Below are 23,509 nucleotides of genomic sequence, written 5' to 3' on the forward strand. Positions count from 1 at the left end.
TTTGGCACTGATATCTTTAAGTAAATTCAACAAGCATTTATCCAGCACCTAGAGCGTGTAAAATAAGCTTCCTTTAAATACATATGGCCCTTAACTATTTAGTCTGTTTTTGTCTTTTTTTTTTTTTTTTTTTTTAGGTCCGCACCCGCGGCATAAGGAAGTTCCCATGCTAGGGGTCCAACTGGAGCTGTAGCCACAGGCCTACAGACAGCCACAGCAAGGCCAGATCTGAGCAGAGTCTGCAACCTACACCACAGCTCACGAGAAGGCCAGATCCTTAACCTACTGAGCGAGGCCAGGGATGGAACCTACAACCTCATGGTTCGTAGTTGGATTCGTTCCGGCTGCGCCAAGAAGGGAACTCCTATTTAGTCTGCTTTTAATTTGAATTAATGTTGAGCCATCCTTAAGGGTTTTACGAAGAATAAATATTAAAAAGAAAAAATATTTGCACAAATCTTTGCAAATATAAACTTCTGTGGAGTATTGTTGCTACAGTATTAATATTAATTGCAATAACACCACAGCTTCCCAGGCAAGCGTTAGGAGCGCAGCTGTAAGGCCAACAAGAACCAGACGGAAGAGGTCAGGGGAGGTGCCTTCGGCACGTCCGGCCCAGAGGGGCGGAGCTATAAGGAATATACTAAAATACCGCCCGTTACCCCGCCCTTTTCGTCGGTGCGGCGTAGGCGGTTACCATGGCGATGACGTATAGAGGGCGGGGCGGGGAGGGGCGGGGCTATGGAGAGGAGGAGGAAGATGGCGGGAGGGCGGCTCTGAGGAGACCTCGGCGGCGGCGGAGGAGGAGAGAAGCGCAGCGCCGCGCCGCGCCGGGGCCCATGTGGGGAGGAGTCGGAGTCGCTGTTGCCGCCGCCGCCAGTAACTGCTGGACCCGAGTGGGAGTGAGGGGGAGACGGCAGGATGAAGTTCGCCGAGCACCTCTCCGCGCACATCACTCCTGAGTGGAGGAAGCAATACATCCAGTATGAGGTACCGGCAGCGGCCGGGGAGTGGGAGGACTCTGAGGGGCCACCATCTCCCCAGTCCTGACCTCCACCGCCGCCTTCGGCTCCTGCTGCCTCCCCGCGCCCGGGCGGACTTTGACCCGGTGCGGCGGGGAGCCACTGCGGCATCCCCGCCGCGGCCGGCCCCCTCTGGGCCCCGCTGACCTTCCCCTCCCCCGCAGCCCCGCTGCCGCCGGGGTAACGGATATGCGGGCGGCGGGCCGGGAGGGAAGGCACAGCCGGCCGGGGCTGGGGAATGGCGGTGGGAGGGCGAGCCGCAGGTGGAGGAGTCGGGGTGTGAGGGCAGCCCCGGGGTCGCGGCGGTTTCGCGCTAATCCCCTCCTCCCGCTCACCCTAACCTCGCGTCCCCACCCTGGGCGAGCGCCCCCTCGCCAAGGTTAGGTCTTGTTTCTCTCTGCTCACCTCTCACCGAGGAATCCTCTTCCGAGATAAGCCCCTCCAGTGATTTCCTTCATTCCACGGAGCCCTTCAGCTTTTCTTCACTTGCCCGCTGTTGACAAAGGCTTTGTAACAGGGTTGAAACTTGATTTAAATGTGTATTACACATGCAGTGGTTACACTATGCACACGTACCGTAATCAGCTATTTTGTTTTGATGAGGCTGACTTGTCTTTTCACTGATTGCATAAAGTATACAAAGTATATAAAACATCCTTATCTTTGTTTTTGGCTCTTCTCTTGTTTTGGGATGAAGGGGGAAGTGGAAGGAAGAAAGAGAAGGGAATTATTTACAATTTTCACATTTTCTTTCCTAAATTTTTTGTTATCTAGGGAGAAAAGTACTACATTGTAAACAATGTAGTTTGAAAACATACCTGTGTATTACAGAAATCATGGCCCGTCTCACCCTTAATTTCTGTAATAACAGCTCTTGGAGTGTATTTAATAGATAGTGATAAGGAACCTTGCATTAATAAAAGGAAGAGTAAAGGTGGTGAGCCCATTTAGGGATTCAGAAGCCAAGATACCTGAAGGGCTTTAAGCATTGCACTAGGTTATTTTCCTTAACTGGCAGTTCAGCTCCTGGATAGAGAAAGACTTATCTGTAACCTCCAGGAATTCACATCTATGTTATGTGCAGGAACAAAGAGTATAAAATCAATATGAACACAAATATTCTAGCTAGGTTTTATGAATTAAAATATTTTGGTTCTCTATTTAATTTCTATTTTAAGTTCATTGATAGGTGTTTAGGCAATAGTTTATTCATATAACAGTTGTAATAATTGAAGAAGACAGGGAAAGGGATTGTTAAGTAGGTTAAACAAAACCTTGAAGAACCTTGTAAAATAAATTCACCTTGTAACATACAGTATTTGATTATTGCCAGAAATGAAAGCCCGAAAATTATTAATGCTTTCTTTTCACTTAATTTTCTTACAGTGTTTTGTGGCTATGTTTCATGAGAATGAAAAAAAGGGACTAGCTTTTCACCTTGTAGAGGTTTTGATTTATTGTTTCTAATAACGTTTGGTCAGTTTAAAACCTTGGCTAGAGTCCAGATGATGGTTTTTATTGAAAGGAAGGTATTGGTCTTTCATCTCTCTAGTAGTAATTTTCAGCACCACTGCCAGTTCTTCATAGAAGCATAGAGCACAGCATGCTGAAGCAACATCTTATACTTGTTATGTAGTATGGAATGCTTCATTTGGGGAGAAGTAATGGTGGTTGGTTGTATGCTATGATTTGTTTTAAATATTACAGCACTCAGCTGTTTCATAGAATTGTATTAACTTGGAATACAATTTCTGGGGCTGGAAGGAGAAGCATAAGATTTAGTTTGAATACATAATTACTTCTTGATTTATAATGTCAGCTTTGTGGCTGGAGTAATTCTGGGATTCCTTATTCACATACTCCATTTGGACAGTAGTCCTAAGTGATTACTTTAGGTTGGTCACAGAGGAACAAAATTCCTGAGCATATGTGTGACTGCATTATCTTTCCTAGTCCAATTATAAATTATTTTTTGAAAAATTCATTAATTGGGGATAATTGAAATTTTATTCTGCAGAGAATTCCTACCATGTGACTCTTGACTAGGATAAGCTCATTGTTTGGTAGGCAAAATTAATAAGAAACACTTTTCTTTGTGAATTGGAGCCATTAAGGACATTTTTTAGAGGCTTGGGATCTGTTGTGTATTGTTTCTCTAGAACTGGTGCTGTTCCTTTAAAAATAGTTGAAGAGTCATAAATAAGAGTCTTTAGAGTCCAGGAATTTTAGTAGCTTAAAAACTTTGGGGAAAAAAAGGACATCATAAAAGATATTAGTATTTACTAGAGAAATGAACTTCCTTATAATGCAGTAACATGTAGTTTCTCATATATGAAGATGATGCTCTTGAAACACTGTTAGTAGAACAGACACTTGAATTTGCTTTTCAAGTACTGATGATGAAATTTCAGTGTATTGCCCCTGATTTCTAGCATAGGGTGCTTTCTAGTACTGTGAACCACGGTGAACTGTTCAGCTTCTTTGTGGTTTATTTCATTTTGCTATGTCAAATTTTACTTGAAATAAGCAGAGCTTCAGGTAGAAGCTGAAAAATACTGTTTTACATCTATGATTAGATGTATTATTGTGTACACACAGTCATACAATAACTGCTAGTTCTCATTTGTGCTTGTCATGAGGCTTTGAGGAGAGTCTTTTTGCCTTTTCAAGGTTCCTCTTTCATAAAATAAGAATATAGAGCCAGAGCTTTTCATAGGATTTTTTATTTAACTTTCACTGGCTTTTATTTTTTAGATTGTTAAAATTATTAATTTTAGTGATGCATCAGTATCCTGAAAATTATTAGTTTCTGATTTAAAAGTGAATTGTAGAGTTCATAGATTCAGTCTTCATAGACAGAATGATAAAACATAAAAGAAGAGAGCAACATGGAGAAACTATATGAAGAAAATCTGATCCATTTGGGAATAGTTTTTACACAGAATAAACACAGTGGGAAGAGACTGTCCCTGTTTCCAGTAATCTAGTTGAGTGTAAATCTTGGTTTATATTATAGAACATCAATAAATCTTTATAAGAGCATAAAAACTTAGAATCAGTGGCATCCGGGTGACAGTGAAACAAACAAACTGGCAAAAAAAATTTGGAATCAGTGATTGTATATTTTAGAGCTCTGTAATTGATTAATCAAAATTAATTTAGACCAGTTTCAGCCAAATAGAGTAGTATGACCATATTAATATTTTACAGAATACTAGCAAAAGAAGCAAATATATTTGGTGTTGTAGGCTGCTGACTTGTGTTTTTTTCCCTAGGGTCCTGTGCTGCTTTGGTTTCTCAGAAATGTGGCATTTTTTTTTTTTTTTCAGTGTGCACTGTAGTTTTGTAAGGTAATAAAATAATGAGACATCTAAATTTCGGGATTTTAGAGTTTGAAGGGAATTTAGAGATTATTTGCCTTCTTGTTTGTTTGTTTGTTTGTTTTCAAGTAAGGAAACTGAGGTCCAGAAAGGTTAAATTACTTGTCCAGGATCATATCTAGACAGCTAGTCTCTTGAGCAGAAGGTGTGTAAGCTTTGGTAGTGAGGTCACCCTAACTGTGTGACCCTGAAGAAATCACTTCCTCTTTCTGGGCTTTAAGCTCTTCATCTGTAAAGTGAGAGAACTGGACTTGATGGTTTCTAAGCTCACAGAGCTCTATTTTCTAAGGACCATATAGCTCTAAATTTCTGTGCATTTTTTGTGGTTTGTGTTTGATATATGAAGAGGAGAGAACTTAAAGCATTATTGTTAATAGCACTTTTTTAAATTGTCACCTTTCAAAATTTTTTGATGATATTTTAATGTGTGAATGGAAAGCTGACCCAGTGAAACTTTTATTTAACTTAAATAAAAAATGATGGTCATAGATTAATTTTTTGTTGCAAGATTTTGGAAAAGAGAGATTCTTCATAAACTGTGTATCTTATTTTTAATTGCAAGGAAACAGTGCTGTAACGTTATTGTGATTTTCATTTATAGAACTCTCCCATGAGAACACTTGTGTTGCAGGCTTCAATTTCCCAAAGGTATTATGTTGATTAGTTAGGGTTAACTTGCCTTGCTGGAACTTGTTTTGAAATTTCCAGTTTGGCCACCCGATGGGGCACAAACCACACTTTTTCTTTCACTCACTTCTGCAAATGAAAATCCAGTATAGCATATTTAAAATAACACTTGTAAATGATTATGTCAGTAAGATGCTTTGCATTTCAGAATGTTTCTTAACTGAGTGAATGAGTGTTGTATAAGACAGAAAACTATTACTCTTCTTTATTATTTTTGTATAATAAAGTGTGTATCCTGTGTATTTTTGTATAATAAAGTGAGTATCCTGGAAAGATTATACTTGCCCTCCCATCCCTGAAGGTTGGTTTTGGATCAGTTTTTGGGTGAAGGCCCAGATCATAAGAACCTAAGAGTCTTATTTGACCTGGGGTGACCATGGAAAATCAGTCCTGGCTTCAAATCCAGTCCTAATCTGGAAAACATCTGAGAGACTGAGTTGTGCTGGCTAGAGATTTCAAGTATATTTGCATCATAGCCCCCAAAGGAGAGTACTCAAAACTCCCATGGAGTAAGAGAAGATAGTTGTTTTTTGTTTTTTTTTTTTAATGATTTTCATTTTTTCCATTATAGTTGGTTTACAGTGTTCTGTCAGTTTCTACTATACAGCAAAGTGACCCAGTCATACACATACGTATATATTCTTTATTATTTTTTAAAAGTGATTTTCATTTTTTTCCATTATTGTTGGTTTACAGTGTTCTGTCAGTTTTCTACTATACAGCAAAGTGACCCAGTCACACACACATATATATACATACATTCTTTTTCTCACATTATCCTCCATCACAGGTGACTGAAAATAGTTCCCTGTGCTATACAGCAGGATCTTATTAGAAAATAGTTTTAGAAATGTTAATTGTGTTTGTTTTTGTGCATAAAACAGAAAGAAAATTTTGCTAATATTGAATAAATGGGTTAATACAGTGACCTTGTTTAGGAGGTAGTCGGAGGGCAAACAGCGGTTAATCCAGTTTATGGGTACATAGTTAAATGAGTATATATGGCTGTTACCTAATTTTGACTAAATGAACCCTTATAAAATGGATGTGACTTAAAAAGACTCCTGTAAAGAAGCCTCAGCAGCAGTACCAATAATCAGGCACACGTGAATATCAAGAAAATGGCAGAGCTGGCAATTCTACTTCTAGTACTAGCTTTTTGTCAGCCAAATTATAGAGAAAACAGTGATACTTAAATAGATCTGACAGGAAGTTTGCCAGAATGTTTCAAAATAATTAAGATAATTCTTTGAAGTACTGTTTTGCATCCATTGTCATTTACAGTGAACTCCACCTTAAATAAATATGATATATTAGAGTATTTTGTCTTTAAAAGGTCTGTTTTCCAGCCATTATAATCAGGTTTCAAAATCAACTGAACCCTAAAGTTTGAACTAGGCCTTTGAAATACTATTATCATGAAATGTTAAACTAAAATTTTAAAAAGTAATGAATCTTTTCAGTTAGGTTGTTCTTTAAAAGTATTGTTACTGATGATAATTTCTTAAAGGAGGTTAAAAATATTTTAGTATTATTCACAAATGAAAGGTTAAAATTATTTATTTTATCATTGTCTCAGCTTTTAAAACTTCCATTAAAAAAAATCCTTTGTTTTATAATGTAAACAGATGTAGAAGGAAATAATTTATAAATAAATGTACCTATATTGGAGGTGCATAGTAAGCTTTTTTTTTTTTTTTTTTTTTTTTTTTTTTTAGTAATGATATGTTATAAAAAAATATTTGGAAAATTTTGCTCAAGTTGTACTACTTAACCAGAGCTAGTTTGTGGGTTGCTTGGTATTTAATTGGCCTTTGGGACTGAGAAATTGTCAAAATTCTCTAGGTTTCTTGCCCAATTGTATTTACCTTTTCAGGTCTTCACTCTACCTAGTAAATGCTAAAAGAAGCCAAGTAGACAACACTCATGAACAAGTACTGTAAAAAAATTATTCATTCATTCAACAAATATTTATAGGGGCTCTACTCTGTGCCATGGGCTGATAGATATGTCATTAAATTCTAGTTCTTTTGCTATCTTAAAAATAGAAAAAACAAAAACCAGTATTTTCTTGTGTGTTTTTGGTTTTATATTTCATTTAATGTAGTGCTTTCAAAATTAAAAATGGTATAGAAAGGGGAGATTGCAGATTGAGGACTTGGAACAAGGTTTTAAATTTGAATCTCTTGTGTTAAGTCATATGAAAGAATTCTCCCTGGCTTTTCAAACTTTTTTTGTTATTCATCTTTAAAGTCAATTTGTTTATAGGAGGAGATTTAGTTACTTGTTTCTTCCCATCACCAGGCAGGTGTGGTATCTATGGGGCCTGATCAAAAAATCCTTAAAAAGTTGTTTGTTTATAATAGGTAAGAGGAAAGTACAATTAGCTTGCTGCAAGCAAAACTTAAGATTTTCATATTCTCTGTAACAAGAGGGACAGTTATGTTAAGAAAACATAGTCATTTCTTAATAAAGATGACTGCAGTATTTAAAAAGACCAGACCGTTAACAAGGAGATACAAGTCCTTAGACCCAGTTTTGTCATTGACTATTCATAAATAACTAGTGACCAAGTGCTTTTTTTGAAGATTGAAGGCTGAAATGTAGTCATGGTAAAGTGAGAAGTGTTTTAGATTATTGCATGAATTACTTATTCAGGCTAAATTGGTAAAGTTGTAATTCATGGATTAATCCATGTGCTTTGTGGGCTTTTTCTGTACCTTAGAGCAGTAGTTCTTCAACTCTTTGGTCTTGGGACCATTTGAAACTCTTACAAATTGAGGATTCCAATATCTACTGATAATGTGCTATACTAGAAATTCTGAGAAATGTCTGAAACACAAAAGTATACAAGCTCACCTTCAACTAGCCATCAGATACATGACATCACATTTCATGTAGCCTTTGGAAAACTCCACTGTGAAAGGATGAGAGTATAAAAAGCACATGAAGTTGTAGTATTATTATGAAAATAGTTTTGACTTTCTGGGTTCCCTGAGTTTCTGAGAGTTGCTACTTTAAAGCACAGAAGTCCTTTCAGAAAGTTTAGAGATGGCCTGATAATCTCTCTAGTCTTAGGAAGCACATAAGAGGATAAAGGAGATCCCATGAGTGAGGATTCTCTGGTATCTCTGTCCTGTGAAGGATGGTAGAGAAAGGAAAGTTGTCTTCCCTGGTATCCCCATTCTGTTTTCTCTTCTTTGAATTGAATTAGTGAAAATGTGATCATTTTATCAGTAAGGAGAAAGGATTTAACATTTATTGACCAGTTAGGAACCAAGTATCAGCAATTGTTACCTTATTTAATCTTCACAACTGTTTTGCGAGATAGATGATTTATTATCACTATTTTACTGATGAGGAACCCAGGCTTAGAAAAACTAATCAATTTGTTCATGGTCACACACCCAGGAAGTAGTAGAGCCAGAATTTGAAATCAAATTTTGTCATACTTTGGAGCTCTTGCTTTTATATGGGAATTGTAAATAACTGCAAGGTGGTAGCAGTGGCAATAACAACAGCCATTATTTTTTTAGTTTTACTTTTGCCAGTCACTGTGGCATTCCGTTAAAAACATTTTCTCTTTTTAGCAAGCTGTTTAGGTTGGTTGTTATTTTAACTTTGTTTGTAGATTGGGGAACCTGAACCTTAGAGCCATTAAGTAACTGATTATGTTGATACTGTGATTGTGGGTAGCAGAGATGAGATTGTGAGTGTACCTGCTCTTAATTTCTACATCATACTGCTTTATGAAAAATAAATCCACCCATTTATACATACATACATTTAGGCATAATGTGACCTGTTTGCCAGAACCTGCTGAAGTAATGGCTAGTCCGTTTTCAGTCCCAGGTCTCAGTCTACGTGGTTTGGAGGTAGCAGGGTGTGGTATGGAGGTCAGAGTTCACCTGTCAGTTTATATTTTCCTCAAGATTTCTGAAGCGACTGTTATGAGATACCTAGCGTATACAGAGGACCTTATAAAGATGAGCCATAAGAAAAAAATAATGAGATGTAGTGATAACAGTAAAAAGAGGAAGATAAAGAAGAGTAGACAGGAGTTCCCCTTGTGGTGCAGCGGAAACGAATCCAACTAGTATCCATGAGGATGTGGGTTCAATCCCCGGCCTCTCTCAGTAGGTTGCTTGGATCCCGGGTTGCTGCGGCTGTGGCATAGGCTGACAGCTGTAGCTCCAATTCGACCCCTAGCCTGGGAACTTCCATAAGCTACATCACAGCCACTGCAACCCTAGATCTGAGCTGCATCTCCAACCTGCACCACAGCTCATGGCAGCACCAGGGAAAAAAAGAAGAGTGGACACAGTTGTTGCTATAACACAGTCGTGGCTTTGGGCTTTTAGATCATAGATCATGAGATGTTAGACCTGTCAGGAATTTCACAGATTATTTAGCCCAATTTCCTGTTTCACTTAAATGGGGAAGGTCCAGAGAGGTTGTGATTTAAGGTCACAAGGCTTGGTTAGTGGCTGAGGTATCACAATCACCCTGATTCACTTTGTTGTTTAACTATTTTTCATCAGAGGCTTATATGTTAATAATGCATACAGAGAGCAAACTCTGAAGCCAGACTGCCTAGGTTTCTATTTCAGCTCCACAGTTTGCTAGCTAAGTGACTCCAGGCAAGTCACTCAACCTCTCTGTGCTTCAGTTTTCTCACCTGTAAAATGGGGTCAATAATAGAAGTTATAGGACTTTTGTGGGGATTATATGAGTTAAAATATGAAAAGTGCTTAGAATAATGCCTAGCACATAGTAAGAGCTATATATTTGCTATTAAAATTATTTGTCCTGCGGAGCTCAGTGGTATTACTTAATGCTAGGTTAACAGTATCTTTGTGAGGGAAACTGAGCCTCAAATTTTTACCTCTGGTCTTGTTCAATTCAAGTTTTCTTGGAAAATGGCTGTGTTGATTTTTTCTCTTATTATGTGATATTTATGTTAATAAGTTGTCCTTTTTATATACCGTTAAGAAGTTCAGGTGGGAACAGTTATATGGTTTTGAAATAAATGAGCTCTTCTTTGTTACTTGTAACCCATATACATTTCAGGTATAGACTGTGCCTGTGTATTCTTTTCTTTCTTTTTTTTTTTTATTTTTTAAATTTCTTTTTTTCTTTTTTTTTAAGGCCACACCTACGGCACATGGAAGTTCCCAGGCTAGGCATCGAATCAGAGCTGCAGCTGCTAGACTACATCACAGCCACTGCAACCCTAGATCTGAGCTGCATCTCCGACCTGCACCACAGCTCATGGCAGCACCAGATCCTTAACCCACCGATCAGGGCCAGGGATCGAACCTGCATCCTCATGGATACTAGTCACATTCGTTACCGCTGAGCCACAAGGGTACTCCCTCTTTCTTTTTTTAAATTGGGTTGAAATTCACATGTGCCTTCCTAATATGTCTAAATAGCTTAAGTGAATCCTTGGAGTTTTTAGTGGATATCTAATTTTAGTTCTTTTCAATTTTCTGGTGGAAATTTAATTTTTAATACTAAAATTGGTTTTAGAGTCGAAAAAGACCTTCTCAACTCTTCTGTTTCACAGATGAATAAATTGAGGGCACAAAGGCCAAGGTATGTGGTCAGTCTCACAACTAGCTAATAGCAGAGCCTGGAATAAAAATATTACCTCCTGCTTATTGCTTTACCTCACTGAGTCTTATCACTGCCATATAAACATTTCTTTGCTTTTAATTTTTAGAATGAATTTTCTTTTTAAGAGCCCATATGAATTTAAATGTTCTTGTTAATGATTACCTTAGCATTAGTACATTTATCTGAATATAATCTATTAGTTCACATCAACAGCTTAAAATAGTTCTTGTGTGTGTCAATTAAGACTAAGTAAATTAAGAGACTCAAACCTTAAAAATACTGTTTACTCAACTACAGAAAATTAGCCATTGCTCCTTCTAAGTGGAAATCTATATTAGGTGGGGAGACAGGATTGAGGAATTATGGTGAGGCTTGAGGAGTTAGGTAGAGATGAAAGCACAACTCGGGAAAATTAAAAAATCATTTGGGCATTGCTCTGTAACATACCTGTTTTTGAATGTTAACAGAGGCTACATGTCACCTGTCCATGTAGAGCACCCCACCCTACAACATTTCTTTAACCCTCTGCCAAGCCAAAGTGAGGGCATATCTAACTAGAGAAGATTAGAATATATATTAAGCCAATTCATTAAGTATTCTGGAGCATCCCCTTCCTTTTAAAAAAATTAATAAAATGATGGTAATAACAACAGCTAATGTTTAGTGTTTCCAGTATGCCAAGCATTTTATGTTTAATCCTTAGCCTCTAAGGCAGGTTTTGTTATCCTTGTTTTAAGCAGTCACTGAGTCTTAGATTGAGTGGATTGCTCAAGGTCACATGGCTAATGAATGATAAAAACCAGAATTCAAACACAGATTTGTCTTATTTCAGAGCCTGGATTCTTTTTTTTGTCTTTTGTCTTTTTTGTTGTTGTTTTGTTGTTGTTGTTGTTGCTATTTCTTGGGCCGCTCCCTGGCATATGGAGGTTCCCAGGCTAGGGGTCGAATCAGAGCTGTAGCCACCGGCCTACGCCAGAGCCACAGCAACGCGGGATCCGAGCCACATCTGCAACCTACACCACAGCTCACGGCAACGCCGGATCGTTAACCCACTGAGCAAGGGCAGGGACCGAACCCGCAACCTCATGGTTCCTAGTCGGATTCGTTAACCACTGCGCCACAACGGGAGCTCCAGAGCCTGGATTCTTAACATGGTGTTATATGGTCAGGATCATGCAAGGGGCTGGTGATGTAAAAATAAGTAAGCCCCTGTCCTAGAGGAGCTGGTAACTTGGGTGGTCCCCTAATCATAGTATATTGTGATTACGTTACAGAGGAATGCCGATTGATTTTGCCCTGGAGACCAAGGTATTTATCTTTTTTTTTTTGTCTTTTTGCCATTTCTTGGGCCGCTCCCGCAGCATATGGAGGTTCCCAGGCTAGGGGTGGAATCGGAGCTGTAGCTGCCAGCCTACACCAGAGCCACAGCAACGTGGGATCCGAGCCGCGTCTGCAACCTACACCACAGCTCACGGCAACGCTGGACCGTTAACCCACTGAGCAAGGGCAGGGATCGAATCCGCAACCTCATGGTTCCTAGTTGGATTCGTTAATCACTGTGCCACGATGGGAACTCCCCAAGGTATTTATCTTGAAAGCTTTTCACAGAGCTGGTATTTAAACTGGGTACTAGAGATTGAGTAGGATTTGTGAAGAGGAGATAGGGCACTGGCAGCATTCTGGGCAGATAAGGTAGTATTGAACAAAGGCATAGATGGGTGGAAGCATCCAAGCATATTAATGAAATGTGGTTTAGTAGGTGTCTTGGAGAGCCGATAATGTGAGTTGGGGAAGTGGACTAGGAGGTATCAAGGACTGTAGGGCCTTGGATACTATGCTGAGGAGTTTAAATGTTTCCTGGTTGTGAACCATTAAGGTTTTTTTTGGTTTTTTTTTTTTGTCTTTTTGTCTTTTTGCCTTTTTTAGGCTGCTCCTCCGGCATAGGGAGGTTCCCGGGCTAGGGGTCTAATCGGAGTTGTAGCCACCGGCCTACACCAGAGCCACAGCAACACGGGATCCGAGCCGCGTCTGCAAGCTACCCCACAGTTCACGGCAATGCCTGATCAATCCTTAACCCACCGAGCAAGGCCAGGGATGGAACCCACAACTTCATGGTTCCTAGTTGGATTCGTTAACCACTGTGTCATGAGGGGATCTCCCATTAAGGATTTTTAAAAAAAGAGATTGGGAAAAGGAATCGGGGCAAAGTGAGAGTGTAATTTAGATCTTGGAGGAAACATGGGAAAGACTAAGACCAAAGACAGGAAAACCAAATAGTATAACTAAAAATAATAAAAGCTTAAATTAATACCTATTTAGTAAACATTTTAACATCTTTTTTTTGTTTGTTTTTTTTTTTTTGGTCACCTGCTGGCATATGGAGTTCCTGGGCCAGGGTCAGATCTGAGCTGCAGTTGTGACTGATGCTGCAGCTTCGGCATTGCTGGATCCTTTAACCCACTGTTCCTGGCCAGGGATCAAACCTGTGTCCTGGTGCTGCAGAGACGCTGTCATCTCATTGTGCCGCAACAGGAATTCCCCACCTTTTAACATCTTAAATCAGGATACATCTCATAATTAATTGTCATAGGTTGGCAGACATTTTTTTTCATTCTTAGAAGTGCATAAAATAATGCCTTTTATTACTATTAGCACCTTAGATTTGATGAAATATGATAATAATAATATATAGTATTTACTGAATGCCTGCTGTGTATTAGGCGGTATCGTAGATATCTGTCAGCATCCAGCATCTGGCAGTGTCTGGCATATTTAGAAACTTAAAAAATGACAACAGCAGCAACAGAAAGTGACCGAAAGGCCATGAGATCTGCCTGAGATGTCATTAAGGGATAAGAAAGAGAAGTTGACAAGAACGTGGTTGAAGACAGTGAATAGAGAAAATAAGAAAAGTTCATGTTTATCCCCTACAGAGTGTGGCTCATGCTCTGGAAATGAGTTACTTTGGTATCAATTTAGAGAAATTGGTCTTATTCTTTTAGTTTTTTTTTTTAATTCAGTGAGTGCAGAGTTAGGCCTTTTACTTAGTTTTATGTAACACACACATGTGTGATCAATGATGATGAAATTGAGGTGATATTCTTTCCCCTATTTTTTCAAAATATTTGTATAACATCAGGTAACAAAACTGTTGATAAGTAGGTGAGTCACCACCTCTAATCACAGAGTTCAAACATCTTTGATTAAACCATTCTTTTTTTTTTTTTTGGCCACCCCATGGCATATGGAGTTCCTGGGCCAGGGATCAGATCCAAACCATAGTTGTGACCTAAGTCACAGCTGTGGCAACAGTGGATCCTTAACACACTGTGCTGGGCCAGGGACTGGAACCTGCGTCCCAGCACTCCCAAGAAGCCACCGATCCCATTGTACCACAGAGTAGAATAAGCTTATTTGAAATATGAGTATTTCAGATTATGTCGCCATTAGAAATTTCTTAAAGAGGATTGCAAAATTTTTTCCTAGGATTTGTTTGCTTAATATCATGGACTTTCACAAATTCATTTCTTGAAAAATCCAGAAATTAGAAATTGCATTGATTTAGAGACCATGGATGCTGGTATTATAATAACCCTGTGAGCTTGGGCAAGTCATTTAGACTTTCTATGCTATGATTCTGCTATCTTTAAACTGGGATAATAGGAATTATCCTTTGAATTATTCTGGAAGGATCATGTGAAATGAAATGAATCAATAATTGGAAAGGATCATGTGAAATGAATCAATAATCGGAAAATAGGACAGTAAGTATAATAGCTACCATGCATAGTATTATATAACTATTAGCCATTATTACATATCTGTCCCTAGTGGTTTGAAACCAGCAGTTGAGCAGTATCTTACTTGATTCATTTACTCTTGACCCAACTGGGGGAAGGAGTCAGTGAAACTAACTAGGAGAAAAACAACTTAGACTGTTTATTCAATTATTGAACAAATGGAAATTGAAAGAATTTTACCTTTTTATTTTTTTATTTTTTATTCTTTTTGTCTTTTTAGGGCTGCACCCGTGGCATACAGAAGTTGCCAGGCGAAGGGTCTAATAGGAGCTGTAGCCGTTGGGCCTAAGCCACAGCCACAGCAACACGGGATCCAAGCCTTGTCTGCAACCTACACCACAGCTCACAGCAATGCCAGATCCTTTAACCTACTGAGCGAGTCCAGAGATGAAACCTGTGTCATCATGGATACTAAAGAAGAAGATGTTTTAGGGAAAAACATACAGCAGAATTTTGAAATTCCCCCTTGCTCTTTATTGGTAACATTTTCTTTTTCTTTTTTTTTTTCGCCACACCCATGACATGTGGAAGTTTCTGGGCCAGGGATTGAATCTGAGCTGTAGCTTTGACCTGGGTCACAATGCAGGATCCTTAACCCAGTGTGCTGGGCTGGGGGTCGAACCCTTGCCACCACAGAGACACTGCCAGATCCTTAACCCACTGCACCACTGTAGGAACTCCCTCTTCCGTTTTGGAGATAGTATTATTTATTTATTTATTTACTTATTTATTCTCTTTTAGGGTCATACCCATGGCATATAGAAGTTCCCAGGCTAGAGGTTAAATCGGAGCTTCAGCTGCTGGCCTATGTCACAGCCACCAACAATGCCAGATCTGAACCATGTTTGTGACTTACCTTGCAGCTGGTGGCAACCCTGGATCCTTTAACCCACTGAAAGAGGCAAGGGATCAAACCAGCATCATCATGGATACTAGTCAGGTTCATTTCTGCTGAGCCAAAATGGGAACTCCAGGCCGGTAGGCTTTTAAACAGTTACTTTGTTTCTGTGAACCTCATTTTTCTTGCATGAAAAAGGGGGTTAATACTCACAAGACCCTCAATGTCTTCGAAATTTCTTGGAAACCAAATGATGTAGCTGGACTTTTAGAATCTATTGCTTGGAAAACTGCATTTTTGACTACATGAATTACTGCATTTTGTAGATTCTAAGATAGATGAACATTCCCTGTTCCACATTCCAATACCTTTGAATTCATTTTACAGATGTTATTATAGTTAATTGGTATGTTTCTGTTTCTTAATGGTACATATAATAATGGTGCAATGATACTTAATGGTGCATCTTAACAGTTGAAGGTGTCTTAGACTCGATGAAGTATGATGGTATTTTTTTAAGTACAAACATATTCATGTATTTTGACAAGTAGTAATATATTTTTGGGAAACATTATTTAGCCTACAGAGAAAACCTAGTTTTTGAGGTTTTACAGTATTGAAATTGAATCTGTGAAGTGGTCTGAGACTCATGGATTAGAAACCAGTTTTATAGGTGTATTGGGAAAAGTATTGTGGAACTTTTGGGTTCTTTTGTTTTCTTTCAGTTAAACTGGAAAACTTACTAAGAGCTGAGAGAATTTTGTTACCATACTATTATATTAGGACAAAATGTGTTTTACCAACCTATAACCTTATATATTAAAGAGGGCTGGGAGACATAAACACTAAGAACTTTTCTTATGAATAGTAAATGAGTTCCAGTAATGGCACAGTGGTTAACGAATCCGACTAGGAACCATGAGGTTGCGGGTTCGATCCCTGCCCTTGCTCAGTGGGTTAACGATCCAGTGTTGCTGTGAGCTGTGGTGTAGGTCGTAGACGTGGCTCAGATCCCACGTTGCTGTGGCTCTGGCGTAGGCTGGTGGCTACAGCTCCAATTAGACCCCTAGCCTGGGAACCTCCATGTGCTGTGGGAGCGGCCCAAGAAAAGGCAAAATGACAAAAAAAAAAAAAAAAAAAAGTAAATGAAAGAGGTTTGAATTTTGTGAAGAAATAAAAGATAATGTAAATTGGGAAAAATAAGAGCTTCTCATTTCGACATTTCATAAAACTGGAAATGCTGTAAAATAATTCAATACAATAACATAGCTAACACTTAAAAATTAAATTTGTGTTGATACTGGAGATTTAGGTTTTGTATTAAAATTCTATGTAGTTTACAAACATATTTTGAACTTGTACTGTGCTAGATGCTGTGGCCGGTAAGAATTGAAGTGAGACTGCTCCCTGCCCTTAGAGAATTTATAACTGTTACAATAAATGTAAGAATGAGCCATGTGGATTTAATTAGTTATAAGAGCTTTATTTTATCATCAGAATAAGGTCTTTTTTTATTTTTCTATTTTTTTTAATTACTCAAATGAATTTATCACATCTAGTTGTATAATGATGATAACAATCTGATTTCACAGGATTTCCATCCCACAGCCCAAGCACATCCCCCCACCCCCCACAGAATAAGATCTTTAGACAAGGAAGACACTGATTTATTGTCAGACCTGTTCCAGCTCAGAAGCACAGCTATATGGCTTCTCAGGGCATTCATTTTAAGTTAAATTACAATGTTGGTGGCTGTGACATACAGAAATGCAGTTTTGCTTACTATTGTTAAATAAATCACCTACTTGAAATTGTCAGTCTTCCTTTCCATAATTTTTGTATCTTTATAGAGTAAAATTTTTAGGTACTTTGATCAAGACAAGCCAAAGATGTTGGTTTTGAGCTGATGACATTACATTCTATATAATGTCTATAGAAGTGTTTTTCAGATCTAGTCTTATGTATTAATTATCTACTGCTATGTAGCAAATTAACTTAAATTTAGAGCTTAAAATAATAAGAAACATTTGTTATCTTACGCTGTTTCTGTGTCAGAAGAGTTTGTAAGCAGACCAAGTGGGGGTAGTTGTAGCTCAGGATCTTTTTGAGGTTGCAGTCAAGATGCTCAGTCAGGGCCACAGTCATCTTAAGGCTTGTCTGCGGCTGAATTCCATTCTACCAGGGCTCCTCATATGGTTCACAAATTTGTGCTGGCTTTTTTTCAGGAGGTCTCAATTTGTTACCAATTGGACCTCTCCATAGCCTGCCTAAGTTTTTTTGTGACTGGCTTTCCCCAAAGTGGGTAATTCAAGAGAGAGCAAAACAAAAACCAGAGTGCCTTTTCTGACCTAGCCTTGGAAGTAGTACTCTGTCATTTATGCAATATTCTATTGGTTATACAGGTCATTCTTATTTAGTGAGGAAGGGGATTGCACAAGAACATTACTGCCAGGAGACAAGAGTTATTGGGGGCTGTTTCCGAGGCTAGTTTCCACACCTGATAGAAAAATCTAATGGTTTAGAAAAGTTTGGAAGTAAAAGGGAGAGTATCAGAAAACTGAGAGGCCAAAATTAGAGGTAAATCTTAGAAAATAAGATTTCACTCCAAATAGTGGGCTGTGTGTTTTTTTCTCAAAGAAGCAGATTATAGAATGAGTAGTACTTGGGCAAGATACTTTAATAACCTTTCTGAATTTCTGATCTTCAGTGGTAAAATGAAAATCATATTTACATTAAAGAATTGTAGGCCTCTGTTAAGGTAGTATGTTTAAAATACTCAGACCAGTATCTGGTAGCAGGCATTCAGTCAAGCTATTATTACTTTTATTATTATTATTATTATTTTTTTTTTTGTCTTTGCTATTTCTTGGGCCGCTCCCGCGGCATATGGAGGTTCCCAAGCTAGGGGTCCAATCGGAGCTGTAGCCACTGGCCTACGCCAGAGCCACAGCAACACGGGATCCGAGCCGCGTCTGCAACCTACACCACAGCTCACGGCAACGCCGGATCGTTAACCCACTGAGCAAGGGCAGGGATCGAACCCGCAACCTCATGGTTCCTAGTCGGATTCGTTAACCACTGCGCCACGACGGGAACTCCCTACTTTTTATTATTGAACAGTATTCGTGGCTGTCATATTCTCAGCTCTCATATGTACTCAAGCCAATCTAATCTAGCTTATGTCCCATCACTCTACAGAAACCATTTTTTGATGGTCATCAGTGAGCTCCTGATCCTCAGATCTAATTTAATCTCTTGTTATTTTCTTCCTTCTTGATCTCTCAGCAGCTTTTAATTTTTTCTTTAACTTAAGGATATATTTTATTAGTCTTACGTATGGATGGTGTAAGTTACAGGCTGTAAAGTAGAAGGTCAAAGTCTAGGCATTCTAATGTTAGCTATTTTTCATTCTTTGTAAATCAATTGCAGCATTCCAGTTACATAGATAAGTAGGTAGATAGGCATTGGTATTCACCTTCTAGCCCAAGAAACAGAACAATTATTAGTATATTGAACCTTTCCTTGATTGCTGTTTCATTTAACTCAAATGTTCTGTTTCCTTTAAAATTTTTTCCAGTTTGAGATATAATTGACATATAACGTGTAAATTTAAGATCCTGTACAGTGTGTTGATAGGATACATTTATAGATTGTAAATGATTACCGCTATTATAGCATTAGCTAACACCTCCATCTTGTCACATAAACAACCATTTTTTGTGTGTGTGTGTTGAAAACATGTAAGATCTACCACTTTTATGATTTTTGAGTATGCATGATACATTGTTATTAGCTGTAATCATCCTGCTGTACATAAGATGCTCAAACTTTTAAATTTTGTAACTGGAAGTTTGTACCCTTTGCCCAATATCTTCCCATTTCTCTCCCCCATCCTCACCCCCACCCCCGCAGCCCTAGGCAACCATCATTCTATTCTTTGTTTCTTTGAGTTTGGCTTTTTTAGATTCTACTAAAAAAAGGATCACTATTCTAGTATAGTGATATCCTATACTATTTGTCTTTCTCTGACTTATTTCGCTTAGGGTAATGACCTGAAGGTTTATGCAAGTTGTTGCAAATGGCTGGATTTCCTTCTTTCCCTTGGAATATATTCCTCTCTCTCTCCCCCCCCCCCCCTCTGTGTGTGTGTGTGTGTGTGTGTGTGTGTGTGTGTGTGTGTGTGTGTGTACACGCATGCGCACATGCGTGTATTTCACATCTTTATCCATTCATCTGTTGACAGACACCTAGGTTGTTTCCATGTCTTGGCCATTGTGAATAATACTGCAGCAAACATGGAGGTGCAGAAATCTCTAAGCACCTTTTGATAATTTTTAATATATCTTCTTTCTTGAAATGTTCCTTTAATTATTGTGGCCCTCTATACATCTGAATTTTTTTCCTTATTATCTCCTCTGCTGCTTTGTATTCTAAAAGAGTCTGTCTTGGCCCACTATCACTTTATGAAAAATTTTATTTTCTTAGAGCATAGGCAGTTTCAAATCACCTTTATATAGATAATTTGCAACTCTTAACCAACTAGCTATGACCCATCTTCCAAATTGTAGATCTCTATTTTCATTGATTTGCTGACCATCTCAGTTGTCCAGTGGATACCTAAAGTTATTTGTTAACCCAAACTCCTATCTTTTGTTTGCCCAAAGTTTTTTCTTTGGTGTTTTTATAACCTAGGCTTAGAATCTTGGAGATCTTTAATTCCCTTAGTTCACATTTAGTTGCTGGTCTGACCTTTCTGTTTTGCCTTTTGGTATCTCCCCTTTTTTTCATATATCACCGTTTTTTGTTTGTTTGTTTGTTTTTAATTGCTTCTGTGTTTGGCCGTCAGTTTGTTTTGATCATTTTGAAAAGTATTCAACATATTATGTTAAAACATACCTATTTGTATGTCTGTCTTCTTGTTTGATGTACCATTGTTTTCATTAGAGCCTGGCATAGTGCACAGAGTAGATATCCAGTAATGAATAAAACTTTGTCACATCTCTTATGATGATATTAAATAATCTAGAAATATTTATGATAATGCCTCTTATAAAAGATCAGCAAGGTGGCTAATACCCTGACTTTACAGTCAAATGGGGAATGAGTAAAACAGATAAATAATTAAAACATGAGGTGGAAATATCAAGTGCTGTAAATGGTTTCAAATAGAATACTATAGAATTTTAGAGGAGTGAGTAATGACTTCCAGCTGGAGGAATCAGGACAAAGCATAAAAAAATTTAAATTTGATTTGGACCTTGAAGGATGGTTAAGATTGGGAAATTAGATTTAAAAGACGGGGGGTATGGCTAGGGGATTCTAGGTAGAGGTAATAGCTGTAAACAAAAGGCAGAGATGGAGGAACTATTGAGGTCTCCAAAATGAGTAATAGGTAATTCGTTTTGGCTTGAGGGCTGGGTTATAAGAATGAAATTCATTTTTTTCCAATTTGGAAGAAAAGCCTAGAAAAATAGATTGGATCATTCTGGGTGCTTTAAAGGCCAGCAGAAGAGTATAGGCTTTATTTTGTGGCCATTGAGAAATCCTTCTAAGTTTTAAAGCAGGAAAATCAGACTGGTGCTTTGGAAAGACTGATTATGGCAGCCATTTGTGAGCTGCCTTAAAGAGATGAAAACCTAAATCAGTTAAGAGTCCACTGAAATAGTTCAGTTGGAAGGATAGGAGAGAATGAATGTAAAGAGGTTATGGTAGTGGCATTGACTGAATCAGATCACTAAACTTAGGAGTGGAAAGAGGAGAATGTAAGAATGTTAACTCCTTCAGGACAGGGACTTTTGTTTTCCTTGTGATATATCCCAGGTACCTAGAAGAGATCTGGCACGTGGCAGTTACTCAGATATTTGTTAAATGAGAGAAACAGTAACTGAGATTGTGAATCTTTGTGATGTGGATACTGTCAGTGACATTAACAGAAATAAAGACTTAAGAGTAGGCTTTGGGAAGAAAATAAATTGAATTTTGAACATTTGTGTTAGCGGACAAGTGGCTGAGGATATAGATTTGGGAAATAGTAGAAGCCATGTCAAGGGGTGTCAGAGTATGTTGGTGAGGAAATTTATAAAAGTGGAATATAATAGGACATGTAAGTTCTTCTTATAAATCATATATATTTTATACAGTTAATGAATTCAGTGATAATTAATGTTGTAACTTTCTTTATATTGAATTACTTTTTGCTAATGGGGTACATTTGAATTCCATGAAAATTTTGAGTTGCACAAAATCCTTCTCATATAACATAGGCTTTTAATTGTTTGAAGTAGGTTCAAGAATACATTAAATTTTAGTATACTAGATTATAAAAATTTGTATAAGAGTTTCTGTTGACTTTACAGATTATTTCTAACATCAAAAACAGAGCTAGGTTTATTTATTTCTATTTGGGATAGAAATGAAGATTAATTAGATGGTCATTCTTTGTAAGGACACATGAGAGGCTCAGTGCCCTCTTTGGAGGTTTTTAATTTGCTTTTTAAAACTGTTCTTAGCACTTTACTTATTTTTTTATTTATTTTTGGCCACACCTGTGGCATATGAAAGTTTCCAGGGATCGAACCAGGAATCTAGTCTGAGCTGCACCTGCAACCTATGCCACAGATGTGGCAGTGCCAGATCCTTAACCCACTGCACTGGGTGGGGGGTCAAATCCAGGTTGCCGCAGAGACAATGCTGGATCATTACCCCCATGTACCACAGCAGGAACTCCTTCTTAGCACTTTAGTATTAGGAAAACATGACTGATTTTTAGATGATGAGACAAAGAAACCAGGTCAGACGTAACTGACTTGCATGTTATTCACAGACTATTCGGTATTTCTGGTGAAAAAATTTAAAAGGGAAATACACAAAGAAGTAGAAACTGAAAAAAGATAAGTGGAGAATATTTCTATGGTTTGTAGACCTGGCATAGTGTACATATTTTAAAGTATGTATCAAAATTCTAGTCAAGGGGATTCCTATCATGGCTCATCAGAAATGAACCCAAATAGTATCCATGAGGACACTGGTTTGATACTTGTCCCCGCTCAGTGGGTCAAGGATCCTGTGTTACCTTGAGCTGTGGTGTAGATTAAAGACACAGTTTGGACCCATATCACTGTGGCTGTGGCGCAGGCCAGCAGCTGTAGCTCCAATTCGACCCCTAGCCTGGGAACTTCCACATACCGCAGGTGTGGCCCTAAAAAGCAAAAAAAAATTCTAGTGAAAAGTGCCATTTGGAAAAGTTTTTAATATAAAAAACAGGCTCATGTAAATTTTATCAAATTAAACACCATAAATAGGGATTATGACTTCATTAAATTTTCATTATATTCCTTGCCCTTCTTCTTCACATGCTTGTGTTTATTAATTTTTATTTTCATTTTTTTTTTCTTTTTAGGATTGCACCCGCAGCATATGGAGGCTCCCAGGCTAGGGGTCTAATCAGAGATACAGCTGCCAGCCTACGCCACAGCAATGCAGGATCTGAACTGCATCTGCGACCTACACCACAGCTCACAGCAATGCCAGATCCCTGACACAGTGATCGAGGCCAGGGATCGAATCTGAAACCTCATGGTTCCTAGTCACATTTGTTTCCGTTGCACCATGATAGGCACTCCTATTTTCATTTTTAGTTTTTATTCACCTGTGTTTTTTGTTCATAATCCAGTAATTAGATTGCAGTGTACTGACTAAATGAATGTTGAAGCAGATGAGAACAACATAGATATTTTGTTGATAGAGATATATTTATAGTATGTTATGTATGTAGCTAATGGCAAGTTAATAAGAAGTAGGAATTCTTCTAGCTTCTGATACTTGTTCTGTAAAATGGTCTGTGAAACCCGTCTGTTTGGAAAAGAGATTAGAGATGATCTGTGGGTTATGAAAATTAACAACATAAATAATTTTATTAGTATTTAATATCATTATTATTATTATTTGGTCTTTGTAAGGCTGCACCTGCAGCATATGGAGGTTCCCAGGCTAGGGGTCGAATCAGAACCGTAGTAGCTGGCCCACTCCACAGCCATAGCAACACAGGATCCAAGCCACATTTGCGTCCTATGCCACATCTGCGACCTACACCACAGCTCATGACAATGCCGGATTCTTTTTTTTTTTTTTTGCCTTTTCTAGGGCCACTCCCGCGGCATATGG

At 38.2% G+C, this 23,509-nt stretch overlaps 1 protein-coding gene across 6 annotated transcripts in view; it reads left to right on the forward strand.

The window, feature by feature from the left end:
* The first annotated feature begins 741 nt into the window (after window positions 1–741).
* Window positions 742–23,509, forward strand: part of XPR1 (xenotropic and polytropic retrovirus receptor 1) — a 223,780-nt gene continuing 201,012 nt past the window's right edge. For all 6 annotated transcript variants that reach the window (XR_014816379.1, XR_014816378.1, XR_014816380.1 and 3 more), the window contains exon 1: window positions 742–990. Coding sequence is in view for 1 of the 6 variants with exons in the window: in XM_003130352.7 (XP_003130400.6) it covers window positions 922–990 (69 nt within the window). In the remaining 5 variants the exon portion in view is untranslated. The remainder of the gene's footprint in view (window positions 991–23,509) is intronic.

The sequence above is a fragment of the Sus scrofa genome, chromosome 9, assembly GCF_054392235.1.
Source record: "Sus scrofa isolate SSC_HxYL_T2T_F1_AM1 chromosome 9, Sscrofa_HxYL_maternal_Yorkshire_Landrace_v2.0, whole genome shotgun sequence".
NCBI lineage: Eukaryota > Metazoa > Chordata > Mammalia > Artiodactyla > Suidae > Sus > Sus scrofa.